Source organism: Pipistrellus hanaki (genome assembly GCF_964339955.1).
Source record: "Pipistrellus hanaki genome assembly, chromosome: 8".
Taxonomy (NCBI): domain Eukaryota; kingdom Metazoa; phylum Chordata; class Mammalia; order Chiroptera; family Vespertilionidae; genus Pipistrellus; species Pipistrellus hanaki.
In genome coordinates this window covers 50,711,614-50,735,104 of record NC_140510.1, presented here as the reverse complement: position 1 = coordinate 50,735,104, position 23,491 = coordinate 50,711,614, and the positions used below count along the sequence as shown (strand labels likewise).

Sequence of the window (23,491 nt, the reverse complement as noted above, 5' to 3'; positions counted from 1 at the left end):
TATGCTTTGTTCTATTTTAATCTAGTGTCATTTTTGGTGTGATGATGCAAGTGCCACAGTTGTAAGAGTTGGAAAATATTCCACGGAATGCCAGACCAGAGAGGCTGTGGAAATCCTCCACCAGCAGTTCAATAAGTTTATCACGCCTTCAGTGCCTCAGCAAGAAGAAAGGATCCAGGAGATCAGTGACCTCGCTCAGCGATTATATGGTGAGCTCTCTCTCTCTTTTTTTAGGATTTCAAAGGTGTTTTAATCATTCCATAAAGCTTTCCCCCCTCATATAGGAAAGAGAAAACTTATTTGAGGCCATGACTAGCTAAAGGCCTAAGTGTGAATAGATACTTTTCTAATGTATTTCATGTGATTTTACATGAAATATTTTTTATCTTTATTGTTGAAAGTGTTACTGATGTCTCTTTTCCCCAGTGAATCCTTCTAGCCTGCATCCTCCCTCAGCCCAAGGCCTATCACCACACTATTGTCTGTGTCCATGGGTTGTGCATATATCCATACCAGTTCTCTGGTTAATTGGTGAGATCTCTTTTAAAACATGCCATGATTTCCCATGAAACAAACCTATGCTGAACTTAATCTAGCAGAAAGCAGAGGGTCACAAGTCCGCATGGTCCTCTCTACTCCAACCTATTCAGGGAAAAGGCTAAAGATAAGAGCTCACAACCTACAAAAGTAAGCAACTGGGGAATAGAGGTTGGAACCTCTGTCTGCAGATGAAGCGTGCAGATTTTTAACTACCTTATGTAAATCTCCTCTGTTCTCCTCTCTCCCCCATTCTTGTTGCCCATCTCCAAGGGTAATAAAACTAGAACAATACTCAGCTTTTATAGACCAAAAAAAAAAAATTCTAATTTTCACTAGTGTGATTCCTTGAAAAACATGCAAATTTCCCATGATAATTTAAGTAAGTATCAAGCTAAGACTAAAGTCTATAGCCTTCTCATTTCTATGACAGTTATGGTTTGTGGACATAAGAAAGATGGAAATGTTTCTCTTGCCTTCCTCTCACTCGTGGAGTAAATGGGGAAACTAAAATTATCATCACATGGGTTCTTCTTTCCTCTTCTCCATGACTAGGAGAGGTAAGGTGTTAGCTCTGCTGTCTGAGAAGTCCTAGCTAAAGGAGGCTCCCATTAATAGGTAATTACAGTCCTTGAGAGCGGTGAGGCATGTTTCATCAATTCCCAGATGTTATTAACTGAGATCAAAACTTATTCCCAGTGACCAGGCAAATTCATCCTCAAAAGAAGATATCAACAGGTGGTATAAAATGCTTCATTTGAATGCCCACAGCTGCTGCCAGATGGGGATTTTCTCTTAATACATGAAGCACACTGTCCATGGATTGACCTAAAAATTTGTAGAACAATAAATACTGCAATAACATATTAAATTGTTATGAATGAATTGTTAATGATTTTCCAAAGGAAAAGAGTACAAACATCAAAATAATAAAATACAGATTGAAAAATTAATGAAAACCAATATGATGTCACATTCTTACTGTTGTTATTCTATTAGTTGCACCAAAAATTTTGGAGGCACTCTGTCCTCATAGCATTGTATATGTTTTCTTCTAGTATTATTATATTTCTTACACTGTAGCATAATTGCCCTTTTATTTGTCCTTTCTACTGACCATAAGCTCATTGAGGGCATGGGAAGTATATTTTATCCCTATATTTCAGTGCCTATTCAATTTTAGGACACACTAAGTACTCATAAAGACCCACCCCTCCCAGCATGCATGATTCTGTATCTTGCTTTGTTTGATATTCCTGACCCTTATTGCCAACTGACTTTTATGTAGTTATTTATCTGTTTTCTGCCTTTCCTTACCAGAGTATAAACTCCACGAGAGAAGGGATTTTGCCTGTTAGTTCACTGCTTCATGGTACATACTAAGTGCTTAATAAATACTTGAGGAATAAAAAAATCATTGAAAAAACAGCACGAGTCTTTTCTTGTTAAATATGGAAGCTATGCATTTTTAAAAATTTGCATCAAGTAAGATATTTTAGGAATATTAAATTATCTACTCTTGCAGGTCACCCAAACATTACTGAACGCAGAACTTTAAAAAAATATATTTTATTGATTTCAGAGAAGAAAGGAGAGGGGGAGGGGAATAGAAACATCAGTGATGAGAATCATCAACTGGTTGCCTCCTACACGCCCCCCAAAGGGAATTGAGCCCGCAACTCAGGCACGTGCCCTTGGCTGGAATCAAACCTGGGACCCTTCAGTCCACAGGCCAACACTCTATCCATTGAGCCAAACCAGCCAGGGCTGAACCCAGAATTTTAATGCAAGTAAATGTATCACAAAGATTTCTGAATACCTTTTAAGTACTAGGAGCTCTAACCAATATAAAGACAAATAAAATCTAGTTCCTTCATTCAAGAATCCATGGTCTAGACTTAGAAATCATGAAATGGTAAATATAATGAGAGAGGTATAAAGTGTGTGTATGAGTCACCTCAGGCTGCCATAGCAACATGGCATAGGCTGGGTGGCTTAAGCAACAGGAATTTATTTCCTCCAGTTCTGGTGGCTGGAAGTGTAAGATCAAGGTACTCACAGGGTTGGTTTCTCCTCAGGCTTCTATCCTTTGCTTGCAGGTGGCCACCCTTGCTGCCTCTTCACATGGACACCCCTCTGTGCACACACACACCTCTGCTGTCTCTCCCTGTTCTTATAAGGACACTAGTCATATTGGTTTAGGGCTTTACCTTAATGGCCTTTTTTAAACTTAATTACCACTTTGAAAACCTTATCTTCAAATAGGGTTACATTCGGAGATACTGGGGATTGGAACTACAGCATATGAATTTGAGGATGAACACAATTCAACCCATAGTGATGTGCAGTAGAATTTAGCCTAAACTTTGGATTCCAATAGACCAGGTTTGAATCCCTGGTCCTCCAGTTATTGTCGGGGTTACCTGAAGAGGCTCTTTTGAGCTTCAGATTCTTCATTTGTAAAATACAAGAGAACCTACTTGAGGGGGATTACATTAGACAATGCGTATGAAGTGCCTATTCACTCACTACTTGGTAGACATGATCATTATTATTACAATTGGGAGAGATTAAATACATTTGGGAAAGATTAAAAACATTTTCACAAAGATGTTATCACTTAAGGTAGAGCTTGAAAAGTAGGTAGGGGTTTGATAGCAGAAATGGAAGAGGGGAAGGGCATTCGTAGTACAGGAAAAAATGCCCAGTGGCTGTGAGGATTTTGAAGGAAGAACCAGGAATATATGTTCAGTTTTGCCAGAGATGAAATATGTGAGAGAACTAGGGTGATAAACATTGGGAAGGGGCAAGTTAAACCTATATTATTGAGGGCCTTGAATGCATACTCCGTAGGTACTAAAAAACCACTGAACCTTCTGAATTGGGTAAAACTGATTAAAATTCAGCTTTAAGAATATTAATATAGCAACATTATTTAGGTTACATAAAAGAGACATGATACAGTAAATGTAAGCACTTTTCTAGAATACCTAGTTCTCAAAAATGCTCTTATTTATTTACTTGTCTAGCACATATTTTATTAAGCATTCACTATCTACCAGACACTGGGGAGATGAATTAAAATCTGTTTTGTTTTGTTCTGCCAAGAATTTGACTTTTAAAGATAGTTTTATTCCTTCTCCTCTCCAGGTTTTGAAGAAGGGCAGAAATATACTGAAAAAATTGTGGCAAAACACAAAGAGGTTCTTGAATCTATTACTGAATTATGCGGCTCTCTCACTGAGCTTGAAGAAAAGCTGAAGGTAATGTCTTCTCAAAATATGTACGCTCCAGTGGTATAAATAAAAATGCATTCATCAGGGGTCTTCTGGTGCAAAAATGTTCTAAGGGAAATTCTCAAGGGATATAATGTGCACATTTGTTTCACAGTTTTCTAACATAATTATTTGGGTGTTTCTGATCATTAATTCTGTTTCTTTTTCATCACTGCAGAGAAAACTTTCTTTTTCATCATTGCTGAGAATGAGGGCTAAATACAATTAGGTGTCTCGTTTACATTTTCATGGATTATATCCTAAAGAATAAATGTGTACCATTAAAATCAAACTAAAGTCTGAATTAAGTAACCTTACGTTTTTATTCATAAATAAATTTTTATTTTCTCTACAGATTGTGGCCCAAGAGAAAATAAAACTATGTTTCAGGAGTTATGTTCATTGAACAATTAAATTCACCGAAATATTAAACTAATCATTAGCATTATTCATGGACTAGAAAATTGATGCTATTTTGATTACTATGGCCTTGTAGTATAGTTTGGTATCAAATAGCGTAAAACCATAATCCCTTCAACTATGTTCTTTTTTCTCAAGATTGCTGTGGCTATTCAGGGTCTTTTGTGGTTCCATATAAATTTTTGGAATATTTGTTCTAGTTCTGGGAAATGTGCCATTGGTGTCTTGATAGGCATTGCATTGAATCTATAGATTGTTTTGGGTAGGATGGACTTTTTCATGTTAATTCTTCCTATCCATGAACACTGTATATGCTTCCACTTATTTGTATCTTCTTCAATTTCTTTCTTCGGTGCTTTATAATTTTTCTGAGTACGGTCTTTTACATCCTTGGTTAAATTTATTCCTAGATATTTTATTTTATTTTTTTGAATAGTAAATGGGATTGTTTTCTTCATTTCACTTTCTGATAGTTCATTATTGGTGTATAAAAATGCAGCTGATAATGCAGATTGGTGCAGCCATTGTAGAAAGCAGTATAGAATTATCTTAAAAAATTGAAAATAGAATTGCTCTATGACCCAGTGATTTTGCTCATATATACAGTGATATATGATCTGGGAATATATCTGAAGAAACTTGGAACATAATTCAAAGGAATATACGCTCCCTGTATTTATTGCAGTGTTATTTGCAGTAGTCAATATTTGGAAGCAACCTAAGTGCCCATCAGAAGACGAGTGGATATAAAGGCAGTAATTCATTTGCACTATGGAAGACACCCATGATTATTGTTGTGATCATTGTTCTTACTGAGACATATTGGTGCTCTTACAGTTCAGAGCAGAAGTATAGTTATTTCTACCAAACATATCTTTTTGTTTGAATCTCTATTTCATAAATTTGAATACTAATTCCATTCAATATAGGTTGCAACCTTTTAACTCATCCATTTTACCTTTGGTTAAGAACCTAGATTTTTTTAAAAAAAATTCTTTATCATTTTAAATAACACTATAATAAACATTTTCATGCATATAGACATTTATTTCTTTTGTATTATTACCTATGCATACATTCTCCAGGTTTGGGTAAATGGGTATGAAATTATTAATGCTTCACATATGTGTATATGAAATAATAGTAATTGTTAATGTTTCAAATATGTATATTTATATTGAATTCCATAAATGTTTTATACTTATAATGCCACCAGTAATGTATGAATGTGCCACATATCACATAATATTTTTTACGACAGTTATCATTTCCTCCCTACCTTGACCCCACCCCTTGAGGATCTGTCTCTTCTCCTGACTTCTGATACACAGCCTGAAAATCGCTGCTTCTCTGGAGCTTTGCTTCCTATTGTCTACAATGTCCCTCCCAATTATGTTGTGCACCTTCCAGTGGGATCCACTTAATAAAATCCATCCTCTTAAAGTTATAGCCTTTTCCAGATTTTCACCTTCATGGATATTCCTCCTGAAAGCTGTTTCTATTCCCTCTCTACACTTCCTCATTCCCTAATCCTTCTTATACCATCTGTAGTAAGGATTAGACCCTCTCTTTCTCATTTCCTTTGCATCACTTAGATTCTTTTTTGTACTAGTCAGGAGCCTCTTAATTATACACTCCAGCTGGATTGTCCTTCCTAAATACATTTCTTCTGGTGTCATTTTTACTTATTTATTTTAATTTTTAATTTTAGTTTTTCCATCACCATTTATCCCCTCTATGCCCTCTTCCACTTCCACCACTCCTCAATCCCCCTCACCCTGCCATCACCATACTGTTGTCCATGTCTATGAATTCCTCTCTCTCTCTCTCTCTCTCTCTCTCTCTCTCTCTCTCTCTCTCTCTCTCTCTCTCTTTCTTTTATTTTTCTTTTTTGCTCAATCCCTCCACCCCCACCCCAACCACCCTCTGCTGGTGTCATTTTTACATTGAAAACACTTCACTACAAATAAAGTTCATATTAAAGGCTTTCCAGTATTCTGAGGCTGATAGTCTTTCCAAACCACTGTACTTCTACAGCCATTGTAAGTTCCTGTCTCACTGGTCTGCTACCCCCACATTCCCAGGTTTCCTGCTTCCAAACCTTTACTTCAACCTCTGTCTCTTCGAATCTTACCATCTCTCATGGGCAAAACCAAACACTGCCTCCTCCGCATTACCTTCCTCAGGTGTCACTTCCTCTCTGGTCTCTCCTAGCTCTGTGCTTTTTCCTCGCACAATCATCAATATGACTTACCATTCCTAAGTCACTTGCCTGATTATATCTGAGGAAACGATGGCTCTCTCCAATGTAGCACCCACACATTTGCACCATATTTCACCTAAAGCAGCTTCTCCAGAAAGGGTTTTGATATTTATAGCTCAAATTTGAAGGATTAGTACAGAGAAGAAGCATTCCATAGCTCAGAAAGGTAGGATCAGGTGCTAAAAATGAGGAGGGGCCTTTCTGGCAGCAGAAACTGGCATCAGTGTTGCCTTTAGGAGTTGAGCCTGAACAGAAGCTTGTCAGAGAATGCTTTCTAGCACTTATAGAAGTTTGCAGAAGAAGCCTAAGTGATTAGTTTTTATGCTTGATACTTTGGCTCATTTTAGGAGCTATTAAAAAAGTAGGCCAAGACATCCCTGTTGAGGCTGAAATAGTGATAATAATCCTTTCTATTTGTATAGCAATTTGAGATTTACAAAGGGTTCTCATACATAATTACATCAGTGATTTCCAAATAACCTTGCCATGGAGATAGGGCAAATGCTTTTTCTTTGTTTCAGAGGGAAGCTCAGAGAGGGTGAAAGTACTTTCACTTCCAGTCAGTAGTGTGGACCTGGAATTTGAACTTGGATATGATTTAAGATCTAACATTCTTTCTATAACAGCTGCCATTTGGAATTAGGTATCAAGTGTACTAATGCAGAGTGACCAGTAATATAAACTAGTTTAGGTTTTAGAATTGAGGTTAAAGCCCTGACTTGGTTTGGCTCAGTGGATAGAGCATTGGCCTGCGGACTCAACGGTCCCAGGTTCAATTCCGCTCAAGGACATGTACCTTGTTTGCGGGCACATCCCCAGTAGGGGTGTGCAGGAGGCAGCTGCTTGATGTTTCTTTCTCATCAATGTTTCTAACTCTCTCTCCCTCTCCCTTCCTCTCTGTAAAAAATATAATATTATATATACAATATATATATATATATATATATATATATATATATATATATATATTTTTTTTTTTTTTAAATAATTGAGGCTAAAGCTGAATTCTCCCCATAATGTGTCCCCCTAATCCTCTGAGTCAGTGTAGAATGTGTACTTTGAAGGGCATGCCTGTTTTTTGAAGGCTCATGTAAGGACCATGTTCCAGATGGAATAGAGACCCTTCTGTTGCAGTAGAATCATCATTCTAAACTGGTGTTGTCGCTTGTGTAACCATATCTTTTTTTACCTTCACCAAGTCCTCTCAGCCCTCACACTGGCTCCACAGCAGTTTGCGACCCCCTCTACCTCCATGACTAAGACAGAACCCCATTAAATGCAGGAGCAAGATATATGTCCTTTGTTCTCAATTGTGTGTGTTGTTTTTAGCATTCAGTGATATTTTTCTCCCTCTTTTTATGAGTCTCACAAGCATTTTGCATGTTTAAGTTCTCTGGATTTCCTATTTTTTGCTACACCAGAAACCCTTAGTCATTTCTGTCTCATTGCTGCTCCCCCAAACTCTCCTAATGGTTTAAATTGCGGGGTACAATCCTGCAGGTGCATTCTATTGTAGCAATGACTTCCCTCCCCCACCCCCTTCCTGTGCCTTTAAACAACCAAATTTTATTGGCAATGAATTTTATCAAAGGAATGAGATAGGAGGGGACCTGTGAACTTGGAGGGGTAAATTCATAAATCTTATGAGAGGACATCAGTCTTGTGTGGAATATATTCAACTAAAAGGTTAAAGTGGCCTTTTTCCTTCCAAGTGATTATTATATGGCACTGTCCCTTCAACTTTTCTGCCCAGGCACTCACTAACAATCACTTTATGCAGCAGGGAGGTGCTGTAAAGATGAATCTGAATTCGGAAGACTTCCACGATGATTGCATTGACCTCTTGAAAGAACCAGTGAGAAATAAGCAGACAATTTCCAATGAAGAAATGAATAAGGTAAAGAAAACCACATAGCCTTGGCTACTCATTACTTCTGTTTTGATGTTCATTTGATTGTGCATTGCAAAAAAAAAACAAAAACTGTATCGAAGCCTTCTCACCTATATGGATCAAGTCTCACGATATAAATGCAATGCAAGTGACCTCATCCCTTACCGCCTTTCTACCCCCTACTTAGCTGCCTTTCCCATTGTCCTTTCTCATCAATCCCAATGTCAGATTTTATTTCTCCCTCTTTATGATACCACCAAGCTATGATTTTATTGTTTACAGTATCATTAGAGAACTTTAATATATGAAATCAGACAGTATCTTGTTCGCAGACAATCTGCCTTTAAGATATTTTCAGGCACTAAAATATAGAACCCAACTGAAACATAAATACTAAACCATTTAGAGAAATGTTTAGATTACTTTAAGTCCTATGCATTACAAATAAATTAAGCCTGTAGCAAAAACTGCAAATACCCACAGAATGCAAATGTATCATGATATCAAATATATTATTTAAATCACATCATTATGGGTTTCGGCTTAAGTTACTCACTCTCTATTCATAGCTGCTGGACTATAATTACCTCCGGACTCTTTGCTTTGCCAAGTTGCCTGGTCCCTCTGTTCTCCCTCTCCCAAGAAACTCAAGTAACAAGTAGAATCAACACTATTCTCACCTACCCCAACTTAATAAAATATATTTCTTGTGACCTGAGACTTAAAAAAAAATATCTTCCCAATTGTTATGCACATTTCATGAAAAAAAAAACAAACAGTTATATTTCCGTGGATTTTATACAGTTCTCAGAGCTTGTTTATATGTCCTTTTCCATGGGTTAAATGTATGTGAAGATCTAGTTTAATTATAAAACCACCAGACTATAAGAACCATTAAGCAAGCTGCCTTTCTTTTGGTGGGGTGACCCTGGTTCTTCTCTGAGGCAAACCTTGTACAACTTGTTGGACCCTAATCTTATATCTTAGTCTTTGGTTACTCTGACTGGTCTAAATCAGGGTTTTTCAACCTCAGTGCTACAGACATTTTGGCCTAAAGCATTCTGCTTTATAGGATGATTGGCAGCATTCCTGGCCTCTATTCTGGATGCCGGTAGTAGTCCCTCCCACCCCACCAGTTGTGACAACCAACAAATTTCTATAGAAATTGCCAGTCATCTTCAGGGAGCAAAATCACTCTTGATTGAAATCTATTAGTTAAAATAATAAAAAATAACATTAAATGTACCACATTTTCTTCATTGACTTTCTAAAACATGCTAAATCCAACACCATATTATTTTTTGTAATTCTGCACATTTTTCTACATTGTCTACCACACACATTTACTAAGATTAGAAATGGAAGTTATTGCTATGAAATAAAAAACCTAGTAAAAAAAAAAGGGGGTTTTATTGCTATTATTTTGCTTGGAAGGAGAGTTAAATGAGCAAATTTCTTTCAATAGAAAGAAAGAGATTTACCTTCATTCAAAAGTCATTTTTATTTTCATATAAAGTAAAAGATACTATCAGTTATTTAGGATAAAAGTGAAGGTCCATGCCAAAACCGGTTTGGCTCACTGGATAGAGCGTCGGCTTGCAGACTGAAAGGTCCCAGGTTTGATTCCAGTCAAGGGCATGTACCCTGGTTGTGGGCACATCCCAGTGGGGGGCGTGCAAGAGGCAGGTGATCGATGATTCTCTCTTATCGATGTTTCTAACTCTCTATCCCTCTTCCTTCCTCTCTGTAAAAAAATCAATAAAATATATATATTCTTAAAAGTGAAGGTCCACAATTATTACTGTCTATTGTAGAACCCTCATTGGCATGATTTTGTGTGTACATTCAGTACAATTGGTACAGAAAGCAAACTTAAAGGAAGTAGTAATCTTCACTTTTAAATATCACAATCACATTTACCCTCTGACTGTATCACTTATATGTAATGATGTAATGACTCCCCAAAGCATAATGTGGACAGATAATAAGAAGCAACACATAAAAAGGCTGTGGGGGTATCACTAAGTTCAGTTCTAATACCCTAAAATGGTGTTGATCTTCCTTGGGAAATGATATAAGTGAGAAACAACAATTCCACCAACATATTACAAGAATGTATTAGTCCCAAGATTTTCTCCTGGAGATAGTAAAGTGCTTCTCATTTTTCTGACCCAAAAATGCAGCAGGTGGAATTGGGCAATTCAGTCAATGTAATGCTCATTGCACTGCTAACAGATTAGTGATGGTATTTTAACCCCAAGGTGAAGACCGGAGCTAAACCCACAATAATATGTGAAAACTCCTAAGGTTAAATGGAGATGCAGAGTATTAAAAGTCTCGCCTAAAGTCACAGAACTGTTCAGTAGAAGATGAAGGCTTGCGATGCCAGCAATTAGAGTTACAGAATTCCAGTGCTAGAAGGAAATTAACAATCATCTGATCAAATCTCACTTTACAGTTGAGGAAACTGAGGCCAAAAGAGATGATATATCTTGCCCTCCAAAAATCACAGCAGAGTCAGCACTGGGCAGGCAGCCCAGTTCTTCTGAACTTCAGCCATGTAACTCTTTCTACAAGACCAGAGGAAGCTCCAAGGAACTGCTGCATATAAATGAGCTGTTTTGTAATGATACTGTAGATTCCTATGCCAAACCTTTCCCCTCTTTGCATTCATCTGTTAATAAAGCAATAGCATGGAATCACTTTTATAGCAATCAGTACAGTGGAGTGATCTTATCAGACTGCCTGAGGCACTCCCTGGCCCTCATCCTCTAATCCTGATCCCTAGGTAGGCAGAGGGAAATAATCTTGAGACATTTTCTTTGGAAATTTTTGGGAAGAAGACAAAGTGTTATTCATCACCTTCAGTTCTTTTTTACTTGTTCATTCCAAGTGCCCAAAGGTGCCAACTCAACTCCTTGGCTGCCCAAAGCCTCTTTCAAATTCCCAGAAATGCCTTTCATAGGCAAAGCTCTTTGTTAAATGTCTTTTTTTAACCACTTCTTACTTAGCTTCATTTGATTGTACTTAGCCCAAGATAAGATTGAGATATTTTGGAAATTAAAGTCTTGCGGTGTTTCCTTAAATTTACCACAGAGATGGCTTCCTCCTCTATGTACTTTGAGGATAGGTACTCTACTCTTAGTTTGGTGGAAGCAGATTATCATTGTATTCTGTATTCATTTTGTTTGGCAATGATTGGAAATCCAAGTGGTTATGTTCATCAATGGAAATGAAAGTTCAGAAATGCTGACAAAAGATCTGAGGCTATTGATTTAGGGTTATTAAATAAAAGTTAAACTGGTCATCAGATATGAAAGTGGGTGAGATCTTTGAGGGGAAAATATAGAGAGAATATTACAGAACATAAAGACAAGATCATTTGTTTTTCATATATTTAGAAGTTGGGAAAAGAGAAAGAAATCAACAAAAAGACAAAGAGAACCAAGGCTGTAAGAGAAACACATTGAGAATGGGATGTATTATAGTGAATTAGATCAATTGTCCAGTTCTTTTTGTCAGAATTAATCAGAGTGATGCACATATGTCCTATCTGTGCTGAAATAGATAGATTAACTACCTTTTTCTAGAAATACACATACGTACACACACACTGTTTCTACTGTCAGAAAAACACACAGTTTCATGGTGGGGAAATAAGAAAAAATAGTTTGTGTACGTGAATAATGGTTCCTGAATGTTGGGGAACCATATCATAAAGGAAAACTAGTAGATCCAGGAATGTATAACTCAGTGAGATTTAGAAGGAATGTTTATAAAATTCCATAATGATTTAAAAACTGAAAGCTTATTTGCATTTGAAATTAAGGCAGAAATGCCAAAAGCCAACACGATTTGCTCAGAAAAACTTGTATTAAACTCATTTTTCTTTCTGAGATTATTATTTACTGGGAAATTCTAAATTGTGCCATAAGCAAAATTTATTTTGGTTTTAGGAAGTCATTTGATAACACTCGTGTTATCTCTCTTAAGTGGGAAAATGTGAGCTGAATGAGAGTTTGGTCCGGTGATAATTGTACCCAAGAGTGTCAAGTAGTTCATCAATGTCACCCTGGAAGACAGCTTTCCTTGCCAGGGAGAGACATCTGGCCTTGTCCTAACCTATGCAGTGTTCAACAAGATTTTAGTGGTTTAAAAACTCGGTATAGACTTGTATGCATTCATATAAGCACAACCAATGGACACAAGACACTGGGATGGGGGGTGGGATGAGGGCATCTGACAGGGGGTAGGAGAGGCTGGGGGAAGGTCAATGGGGGGAAAAAGGATATATATATATATGAACAACTATATGTAATACCTTAAATCATAAAATAAAATTTAAAAAATAAAATAAAAACTAAGTATAAATTCATAGTCCCATGTGGTCCTTATAAAAACAAGAAAAGTACAATCAGTTTGATAAAAACATAAATAGATCAAAGAGATAATGTGGTTGCTTCCCATTCTGGAAAGTAAATGTATCCTGGGGAAATAAACATATTTAGAGGGAATATTAATCAGTTGAGAAATTTCTAAAAAAAGATTTGAGAAAACTATCTTTCTCTTATTGCCAGAAGTTATCCAGTAGTGTTATTTTCTGCAGAAAGTATTTTTTATGCTTTAGGAGTTGTAGGGAGTGAAAAATAATATTCTTGGATTGCCTTTTTGAGTTTGGCACAGTCTGAAAGTGAGACTCAGCAGTCAGGAATCAATAAAGAGGAAAAGTTGGATTGGAGGACACGACTGGGACTTATCTAGAGGGTTTCCCAAAACTTCATCTCTGATTTAGACATTTTTGTCTACCCAGACACTTGGGTGCATAGCTAGACAACCACAGGCTTCCTGTCCAGGGGTTTTTCATGCCATATAGCCAATGCAAATGCACCCATTTGGAGGAAGGCAGATCTGAGATAAAGAACATCAAAGAGAGGGCTGCAATTATTGGGTCTTTTCTACTAAACCCACAATTAGGTAAGTCAGTTCCTCTCCAGGAGAGAGTGAGGAGTGGGGAGAATAGCCTGGGCTTTCATTCTAGTTTCTCTCCTAAATTTTTTGAAACTTTTCACACATTTTAAAAATACTATTTGTTTCTGGAGAGCCAGAGTTTACTCCAAGGAGTCATTAAAGGGCTGCCTGCTCATGGGTGATCCTTAGATCAACAAATGTCTCTGCTTCCCTGTGAAGCAGGTCACAGCAGTGGGACCAGGACTTCCGGAAGGCGGCCAGGATGATGGAAGTTCCAGGAGTCCAGGCAGAAGAAGACTTGGGTTTTTAGTACAAAGACAGAGACTGAGGGGCTGCGGGACCCGTTCTCCCAACAGTAAATGCTGTTTTAGAGGAGAGCAGATGGACATCTCTGTTACTCCGGCAGGCGGTGCAGATCCATTGGTGGGTACTGAGAGAAGGCAGCTCTTTGCTAAGTATAGAAAGAGATTCTTAAGACAAGTAAAGCACAGAATTACCTTCAAAGAAAGCACCCTTCAGGAAAAGTGTGCAGAGGCTGCCAGATGGCATAGAGAAGATTTTTAGACTGAATGGGAAGTTGGATCAATGTCTCTAAGAAGAAAAAAAATAAGGGGTGGGGGGGAGGAAATCCTACTTTCAGGAAAAGATAAAAAGAGGCAGAGCTAAGGTGTAGTTGGAAAACAAACAAAAAAAGGAAAGGCATTACCTACTGGGTATGTGTTTATTTATTCATTCTTTTAATTAGAGGGACTTTTAAGAACTCACTTAGACCCAAAATGCAAACTTCTCTTAAACGGCTGAAGAAAACCACTTTCTCCAAGCTGGGTTTATGATTTCTCTTCAAACAAGTCATGTCTGTAGGCTAATAATAGGAGATTGTTTTATTTTTACTTCTAAGCTTCAAAACTACTTTACTTCTTTCTAAAAAAATCACTTATAAAGTATGTCAGGAGCAGGACTATGTGCGAAAACAGAACTCAAGGTCAAGGCAAGACAAACGTTTCTTATGTGCAAGCCTTAGCCTTGGAACAAAAACCAGTCATTGTTAACTAAGTAAAACATGCATCCAAAGTGCTGAGGAAAAGCAAAGAAAGAGGCCTGTGTCCAATAAACTGCTTAGGATAGGTGGGGTCCCTTTCAGCTTCACTGCTTCTTTGAGTCTGTGCCCAAGGACTTCTTAACCCAGAGACAGACGTGGATTCCGTGGGGAGGAATAATGGAACAATGTGAGCTGTAGGTGATGACTGTCAGAACTTATGTTCCCACCTGGGTCAGAGAGGTGAGTGGCAGGTGTTCCTCTATTGCATCTCGGTGTGTTTCATTGTGAAAGGTCTGTACCTGCAATGGTTCCACTGATGTCTACATTCCCCACCAGGCTGTCCTCTCCAAGGGGCAGAGGCTGTATTTCCTTTTACTCACCACTTCATCTCTCCCATGCCTAGCACAGTACCTGGTATATCACAGGCTCTTTCTCCGTAGATATTTCTCAATGTGAGAATAATACTAAGGGGCTTTAAGAAAATAAACCCGGTCATCAAAAATGACTAAGTATCTAGAGTTGTGAAACTCATAGAGACAGAAAGCGGAAGGCGCTGGCGGGAGAGAAAAGGGAGAATTTAAAGGGTTTCAGGGTTGTTTCACTTTGGAAAGATGAAAAAGTGCTCGAGTTGGTTGGTGTGATGGTTGCACAATAATATGAATTTACTGCCACTTAACTGTACACCTAAAAACAGTTAAAATGGTAAATTTTATGCTCTGTGTATTTTGCCATAATAAAAAAATGAAAAGAATGACTGCCTGAGGAAGGAGGGGGGCTATTCTAGTGGAGTCTCAGAGCTCACCTAACGGGTGCCTCTGATGTGTAGGAACAGGGTTCACACAGAATTTGCTGGTGAAAGGAGGCTCCTCAGATTATGATTTGAAAAGACATTTATCCAGTCCGAGCGAGTCATTAGAGATGATAACTGGGCTGCTCTCTCTTCAGGTTTATCCTGTTTCACTCGGAGAAGGGAAGTCAGTTTACAGATTCCTCAGCCATGGGTGGGACTATGCCCAGTTCAAACAGACAAAAGTGGTTTTAAGTTCTCTCATGTCTGGGCCAGGGCCTGCTTTAACCCTGTGGGTTTTCTCAAGTAGTCTCTCTGAAGTTGAGTTTGAGGCCTGGAAAAGGAAATCCAATGACTAATCGAGAGCTTTGGCTTGTCTGTTTTGAAGGAGCAGGTGCAGGAGGCAGGAATTCTGCCCGTCGATGGAGCAAGTGCGGCTCAGCTACCTCGGGACCTGCCACGGCTCTCCTCTGGCCAAGAGAGCGGCGCCCAAGGCCTGCCCCTGCCTGCGGACACGCTTTCTGCGGAAGAACACCAGTGTGTCTCACCCGACGACATCTCCTTGCCTCCACTGCCAGGGAGCCCCGACTCCCCCCTCGCACTGTCCGACATGGAGGTAGAAGAACACGCCAGCCCCGCTCTCAGCCTTCACGTGAGCAGCGACAGGATGCAGACGGGGGCCAGGGGGCCAGGGGAGGTCCAGGACTGTGGCCTTCCTCCACCTGCTGCTTTTGCTGATACTTGCAATGATGAGAGAGACACATTTTCAAGTCATTTTGAGAAGCCTTCCCCCCAGTTCAAAGCTGAGCCCCCATTCACCTGCAGAGGGTTTCTGGAACAGAGCACAGCCATCTGCAAAACCCATGCTGACCATCCTGGGAGCATGCCGAGTGGAGTGCATGAGGGAGCTTGCCAGCAGCACCCGCGGGCTCGGGAGAGTGTGCTAGAAACACGGGAGGAGATGCATGCTGCTAATCACGGCACTAAAAACCGAGACAAGCTGCATGCTTCCCAGGACGCTCCCTCGGGCCTCGGCTTTCAATTAGGCCCCAGCCGGGTCCATCAGAGGCAAGTGGTTTCCCAGGAAGAGATGAAAAGTACGTCAGCCAAGAACAGCGTGGTCAGCCTAGCTGGCCAGGCACCCAGTTTCTCCAGGCTCCAGTCTAATGTCACTGTCGTGGAAGGTTCTCCAGTGACTTTGGAAGTTGAAGTAACAGGATTTCCAGAGCCTACACTGACATGGTGGGTAGCCTATAATGACGAGCCTTCACCAGAAACTAATTGAATCACTGAGGGAATCTTTGTGGGCACTAACTTACAGGGGCAGGGGGAGCTGATTAACAGTCACCAGCCCCGCAACTGTGCATGATGCACCCTCACACCAACCCCCAACTCTCATCTTAGGAGCTGCATGCTAACCCCTGAAGGAAAAAAAAGTAGCCATATAAAATAATAACAATCTGCAAAAGCACTGTGACTTCTCTGTGCTCTTGTATCCACTTAACATTCCACGTTTCTAAAGATGGTGAGTTGAAATGCTTTCTTGTTGTTTATTTTTGCATAAGCATGACATTTTCTTGGTTTAACATCCCTTATTCAATTAAAAAAAAAAAAAAGACACGTAAGAATCTGGTTTCCCCCTTTTCTTTCATTTGCCTATCTCAACTTCTTTCTCTTCCCAGAAGTCACTACAGTCACTTTTGCAGTCCTTGTTTGTTTCACTAAGATTTCTTTTTATTCATTTCTTCAGTGTGAGAGGTGGGATAAAAAAAATGTTTCATTCACAGTTACTTGCAGCGACAGGCAATAAACCCATTTTTGAAAGGTGGCGCAATAAGTGAGCTGTAAACAATGCGATTTCACTCTGGAGACATTATTATTTTTTAGCTTATTTGTTTTAATAGAGTAAACTGCAGAATACAGGTTTTGAATCGCATCCTGTTGCTATGAAAGCAATTGTAACGTTCTCAATACTTGGGTTACTTTTGAACATTTTAGAAAATGTTCAACCTTAAGCATATTTATTTGAGGACAAAATTATACATTTGCGGGTACGAGCTCATGTTTTTAAACTACAATAAGTAAAATAACATGTATTTATCATAATGTTTCAGTCGGTATTAAGTGATCGGTTTCAGTAATTGTGTGTGCCCACTGGTGGTACTTGAAGTGTCAGTTAATTAAAGAATTTATGAGAAAACTTTGGTTTCTCGGATTATTAAAAAAAAAAAAAATTGCACTTGTGCCACAGTGCAGCTTTTGTGCTTTTTGCTTTATTTTGTTGTTTTTGCAATTGCATGGTTTTTTACAGATCAGGAATTTCATATTTATGAATTTAAAAGATATTTAATTCATCATTAAATATCAGTTTACCCCAAAGAAAAATGTCTGAAGTGTTTCTTATTTTTGTCCACATAACAAATAATTTGATTAGTACATATTCTTGAACAACTATTGCAACTACTAGGTATAGTGGTTAATAATGACGAATTTTGAAATCAAAGAAAACAAGCTAATTTCAAGAGAAACATCAAAAGTGCTTTATTCAAAGTAATGTCCATCACTAGCTACACATTTCCACACCTTCAGGTAATTTGAGGATACTGTTCCAATAGAACTTTTCTTCTTTTGAGGCAAACCATTCAGAGATCCAATTTCCCACTTATTTGTATGTTTTAAAGCGCTGCTCAGAAAGTACCTGTGCCATCGATCAGAATAAGTGGTAATTGAAGGAGCAAGATCTGGTGAATATGGCGGATGGGTTAATACTTCACAGGCAAGATCTTTTAAAGTGCCTTTAACTGGTTTTGAAGTGTGTGATGGTGCATCATCATGAAGCAAAATTACTTTGCTGTGTCTTCTGGAACATTCTGGTTGTTTCACGATGAAAGCATGGTTCAAATTAATTATTTGTTGTTGGTAGCGAGCAGTATTAACTGTTTCACATGGTTTTAAAAGCTCATAATACACCACACCTTCCTGATCCCACCAAACACAGAGCATTGTCTTCTTTCTGAAGTGATTTGGCCTTGAAGTAGATGTTGAGGATTGACCTAGATCAACCCATGATTTTGTACATTTGGGATTCTCAATGTAAATCCATTTTTCATTGCCAGTCACAATTCAATGCAAAAAAGACTTTCTTTCATGCCATTGAAGCAATGTTTTACTGATGACTTTTCAGTTTTCCATTTGTCTTTCATTCAGTTGATTGGCACCCATTTTCCTTCCTTTAAATTCTTTTCCATTGCGTGTAAACGATCAGAAATTGTTTTTGAGTTTGACACACATCTTCATCCATTAATGCTTGCAGTTGTTGGTCTTTAAACTTTTTTGGTTGACCTGGATGTACTTTGTAGTTCACACTGAAATCATCACTTATAAAACATTTAAACCACCTTTCACAAGTATCTTGAGATGGAGCATGTTCACCATAAGCTTCCCGCCAAAGTATATGTTACTTTTTTCTTCAAAATAAAGTAATGAATTAAAACTTCCCACCAATGCTCTTTTTTTTTGGGCATGAAATTCAACATTTTTAAGCATTAAAAAATATCTATGATGTTAACACCTTCAGCAAATTTGACATATGAAGTTTTGAAGCTTGCTGTCAATACAACCAAATAGCATACAATACAACCAAATAGCATAGATATCAAATATATATATCAACATATGTGTAACTCCCATCTATTGATAAAACTCCACATTATTAACTGGTACACCTAGTATAATACTGAAGGACTATTGTGAGAAAACATTTTACCCTCAGATTTGCAATTTTTTCTCCATTAACAACTGGTGAGCTATCATACATTTTTAGGTTACTTGGAAAAATGCAAAATTATCACTTAGGCCATGAGAACAGAAAACAATTCAGGTTTGTCATCACTTCCTGTGTAGAAGAATGTGGGTACTGATAAGTAAAGAATCTAGAATATACAAAATATACAAATTATTTGCTTTAGAAAAATATGCCTCTAAGTGCTCATGTTCACAGGAAACTTTTAGAAATATGTCATTAATAGTAATAATCCAATTGTATAAATGCCTTTTATAATTAAAGACAATTTTCTTCTAATGAGATTCATTCATTAATGAAATGAACTCATTTCTCTAGGAAATGCTAGATAAGTACCTTCCTCACAACACATTGGTATTTTCTTTCTTTTTTCTTTCTTTCTTTCTTTTTTTTTGCACATTGCTATTTTCACGTGGGTCATATGGGATGAATATAATGGGGCAGATGAAGGTCACTCCAATACAGGTTCCAGATGCCACAAACTACTGTTCCATCGCAGCTGGAAGAATGAGGGGGGCCAAATAGGAGGGTACCATTTCCCATTCTAGATAATTGCTATGAGCAAATGGAGCCCCAGTGTGACCAGATGGTCTGCTTTTTTGGGAGTAGTTGGATATCTAAATTTTCATCTGCAACATTCCAATTGTTAATTGCTGTAAAAAAATTTGGCTTTAAAAAACATGGTTTGAGGCGATCAGGCACTTCTCTGGCCACCAGCTACCACTGCCCCTTTGGAATCTGTGGTAGCTGCAAGGCCCCTGCTCCTAATAGAAATTGGATATGATGTGAATAAACAGATGATCTAACATCCATCACCATTGCCGTGGTGATGGATTTTAGAAATTGAATATAATGTGAATAAACAGTAACCCTGATTTTAAAAACCGACTCTCTGCTTCAGGTACAAGAAGGGCCAGAAATTGCCTGCTGATGGACACTTACAGGTTTTGCACAAGGAGACGAGACATGCGGTGTTCATTCCGAAGGTATGCCGGGCAGACGCAGGCCTCTATGTGGCACGGGCCCAAAATGCTAGTGGCATTCTCTCTTCCAATGTCATCCTCCATGTGACAGGCAACCGCAGGCCGCCCATCACAAGGATAAACTGGATAATGCTGTGCGTCATCTATGTGAGTGTGTCGTTCGTGTACTGGCTGCTCAGGCAGTAACTGTGGCGTTGGCACCCATGGACGTCATTCTCACAAGCCTAAAGGACAATACTGTTGTTTATTTTCCTGCGTTTCCCACAAAGCATCCCCCACCAACTGGATCTCCTTTCCGGCCATACTGCTTGTTTGGCTAATACCACAGTTCAATGAAATAAAATAATCCAGTTTCCTTTAGTACTTTAATCTATTTGAGGAGCTTAGAAAATTATTTGCCTTGGATAAGGGTACATTTTTATTTTATTTTAATTTTTGTATTCTAGAGAGAGTTGGGTTTGATATAAAATAGCGAAATTATGCTGTGTTTGTTCCTTCCTAATTTAGGAGCATGCAGATCAAGGCTCATAGCATAGAGAAGTGAGTCAAATTTCAAATCCAGTTGTTTGAGAAATTATTTTTAATTGTACTCCTATTCATCTCTTTGTGGAATAACAGTGGAAATAGTGAACTGAAGTTGTCATTTTCATTATTGCGTTACGTGTCCTTTAATTTTGTTTTTCACGTCTTGATCTCATTTATTGAAATATATCCTATGTTTCAACATAGTCCACATTCCTGGGTCTGAGGATGCTGCCATAAATAACCTCTCCTCATGTTGCTCTCACAAGCTTGCCTTTGGAGATTAGATGTGCAGCTCCAACTTTAAATGGAGTCTCAGGGTTCCAGAGCTATGCTTGTCATAGAATAAGATGGAACACAGGCAATGCGGGGGGACCAACATTCTGCCTGCCATCCCATTGGCAAGTGTGAGGCAGCCATGTTCCGCCTGCTTCCAGTTTTGATTCTGCTGCTGACCATGTTTGCAGCCTATGGTAAGGCCTATCAGTGCCTCAGTTTTCCATTTGGAAAATGGGGTCATTATCTACCTCTTGGACAATTGAGAGTTTTCATTTCATATCTTATAAAAATCTATGAAATTTTACAAAGCATGCTATGAAGACTAAGGGTAATTATATTGTTTAATGTAATTTGGTATCACACTGCCTCCTGTCTACTATTTCTCTTCCAGATGTTGCTTCTTCAGAATATTAAATTAAAGGAGTGGTGTTAGTATGTGGTCTCCAACTGTTCACATATGAGAAAATGATGTTCTATGAATTGGAGCTTTAATTCCTTTCTGATTTCTTAAGACTATATCCTTTGCAGAGACTTGAAATTAAATTCAGGAGGATGCATTTAGTATGATCTGGGGGCATGAGGGGCAGTGTGTAGTAAATGACATAAGATGAATTCTATTCTTTCTTATAATTATCACTGTGATATTGAAGAATGTTCTACGGCTTTCTGAAATATATTACTTAGAAAAGAGGATCATTGTTTTAGCTCCTTTAAAAATAGACGTAAATAAAAGCTGCATTTATTTTTTAGATTTTAAAAATAGTCTTGTCATGCTAGGGTAAAATCTTGAGTTGAAAGAATAATTCATTATAGTTTTTTTGAAGAAGGGAAGGAATTAATCATGTTGCTATAACACTGTCTACAAATAATAAAATATTTAAATGTAATATATTCAAGTTGGTATTTAAAAGTTACTGAATGTTAACTGAAGATGCGAAGTGTGTGGTTGAGTAAAAAGTTGCATCTGTTTTCTTGTGCTCCATATTTAGTTTAATTAAAATATTAAATCTCTTAATTGTCTCTCAATTTTTGACATAAACCCATTAAAAGCTTATATGCACAGTATCTCAGGAAATACATGGTCTCTTAACGCTCCTATCCTTTTGGTCCAGCTCCAAGTATTTTGCATATCTCGCCTAACTGCTATTCCCATGTTGAAACTAAAGAGTGAGATCTATTCATGTCCAAAGCAGATAGGCGGGACCAGGGGACAAATTCTTGCCCCACCCTCTGTCTCTGTCTTGATAATTTAGTGGGATCTCCTTTCCCATTTTGTCAGCTTGTTTGAATCTGTGGTATTTAGGGGACTGGAACTCGCCGATTTACTTCACCTGTTGCCTGCGTGTTGATATCAGTCCTTTGGGGAGCAGGGTGGGACATACATACATTCACGGTGTATGAACAAAGAAGGTATCTAAAGCCCCTGCTATATTTGATGTATATATAAATATAAGATTGTGCATATATGATTACACATACATAGAGTCCAAATGTTGGAAAAAAGACAGTATGCTGATATTCATGATATATTTCAGATAGCTCTCTGTGTATCTCTGTGTCTATCTGTGTACCTACCTACCTATTTTTTCTGGGCTCTCAATTAACTAGCTAGTAATTCCCACAGCAGTAAAGAATAATTAGCTATTGGTTATATTTATTTTTAATATATTTTTATTTATTTCAGAGAGGAATGGAGAGTTAGAAACATCAATGATAAGAGAAAATCATTGATTAGCTGCCTTCTGCATGGCCCCCACTGAAGATGGCGCCTGCATCCCAAGCATGTGCCCTGACTGGGAGTTGCACTGTGACCTTCTGGTTCATAGGTTGACACTAAACCACTGAGCAATACTGGCTGAGCCAATTGGCTATATTTAAATTTCAAAGCATGATTTTCCTTTTTGCTAGGATTTCTTTCTTGATCAAAGAATTCTCCTTATGAAAATATGATCTAAAATTATGGGTTAAAATGGAAAACTTAGGAACTTCAAATGATGATCCTATTTTAAGATATAGTTATGATTTTTGCCCATTTACTTCTAGAAAAAATTCTGGACAGTTAGTAATATCAGAACAGTTTTTCAACAAGAAAATGAAAATGAGATGAGAGACTAAAGAGAATATGTACTTGACACCTTAAAGGAGAGCTTCCTATAAGCAAAATCACTGAGTCCCCCAGTTCTGACTTCCTATTAAGAGTATGTATAAACATTTTGTTGTAAAGTTTTTCTCACATTGAATTCCAGGAGAAATATACTGTACAAATCCTTACATCCAAATCTCTGCATATTTTATAATACCTAAAATAGTTGGGGGGGGGGGAATCAGGAAAAAAGTTAGCTATTTCATTCATAATGCTAACATACAGTCAAGACACAGGCTTAAAATAGATCACTGTAAAACCGTCTAACTGCTTCACTTAAGTTTAAATTTCTTCACATAGGGCAGGGTCTTCAAACTACGGCCCACGGGCCACATGCGGCCTGCAGAGGAGTCTGATCCTGCCCGCCAGGTTTTTTGGGCAGTGAGCGCAGCCGAGGTGTTACAGTAGGAATTAGTAGTTCATATAGTCCGGCCCTCCAGCTCTCTGAGGGACCGTGATCTGGCCCCCACTTTAAAAAGTTTGAAGACCCCTGACATAGGATATGAGACCCTTCCATACCTGGCCTCCCCTTCCCAGCCTCTGTTCCCACTCCTTCTGACCTCTCCTCCCCACAAAGCAATA

General features: G+C 38.3%; 1 protein-coding gene across 4 annotated transcripts in view; it reads left to right on the top strand.

The window, feature by feature from the left end:
- Nucleotides 1-21,779, top strand: part of CCDC141 (coiled-coil domain containing 141) — a 165,203-nt gene extending 143,424 nt beyond the window's left edge. For 3 of the 4 annotated variants that reach the window (XM_084892560.1, XM_084892563.1, XM_084892562.1), the window contains 5 exons: nucleotides 26-209; nucleotides 3,688-3,800; nucleotides 8,276-8,392; nucleotides 15,569-16,422; nucleotides 19,884-21,779. In XM_084892560.1, coding sequence (XP_084748686.1) covers nucleotides 26-209; nucleotides 3,688-3,800; nucleotides 8,276-8,392; nucleotides 15,569-16,422; nucleotides 19,884-20,151 — 1,536 coding nt within the window. In that variant the 3' untranslated portion in view covers nucleotides 20,152-21,779. The remainder of the gene's footprint in view (nucleotides 1-25; nucleotides 210-3,687; nucleotides 3,801-8,275; nucleotides 8,393-15,568; nucleotides 16,423-19,883) is intronic. The other variant, XM_084892561.1, reaches the window with a different exon arrangement.
- The last annotated feature ends 1,712 nt before the right edge of the window (nucleotides 21,780-23,491 follow it).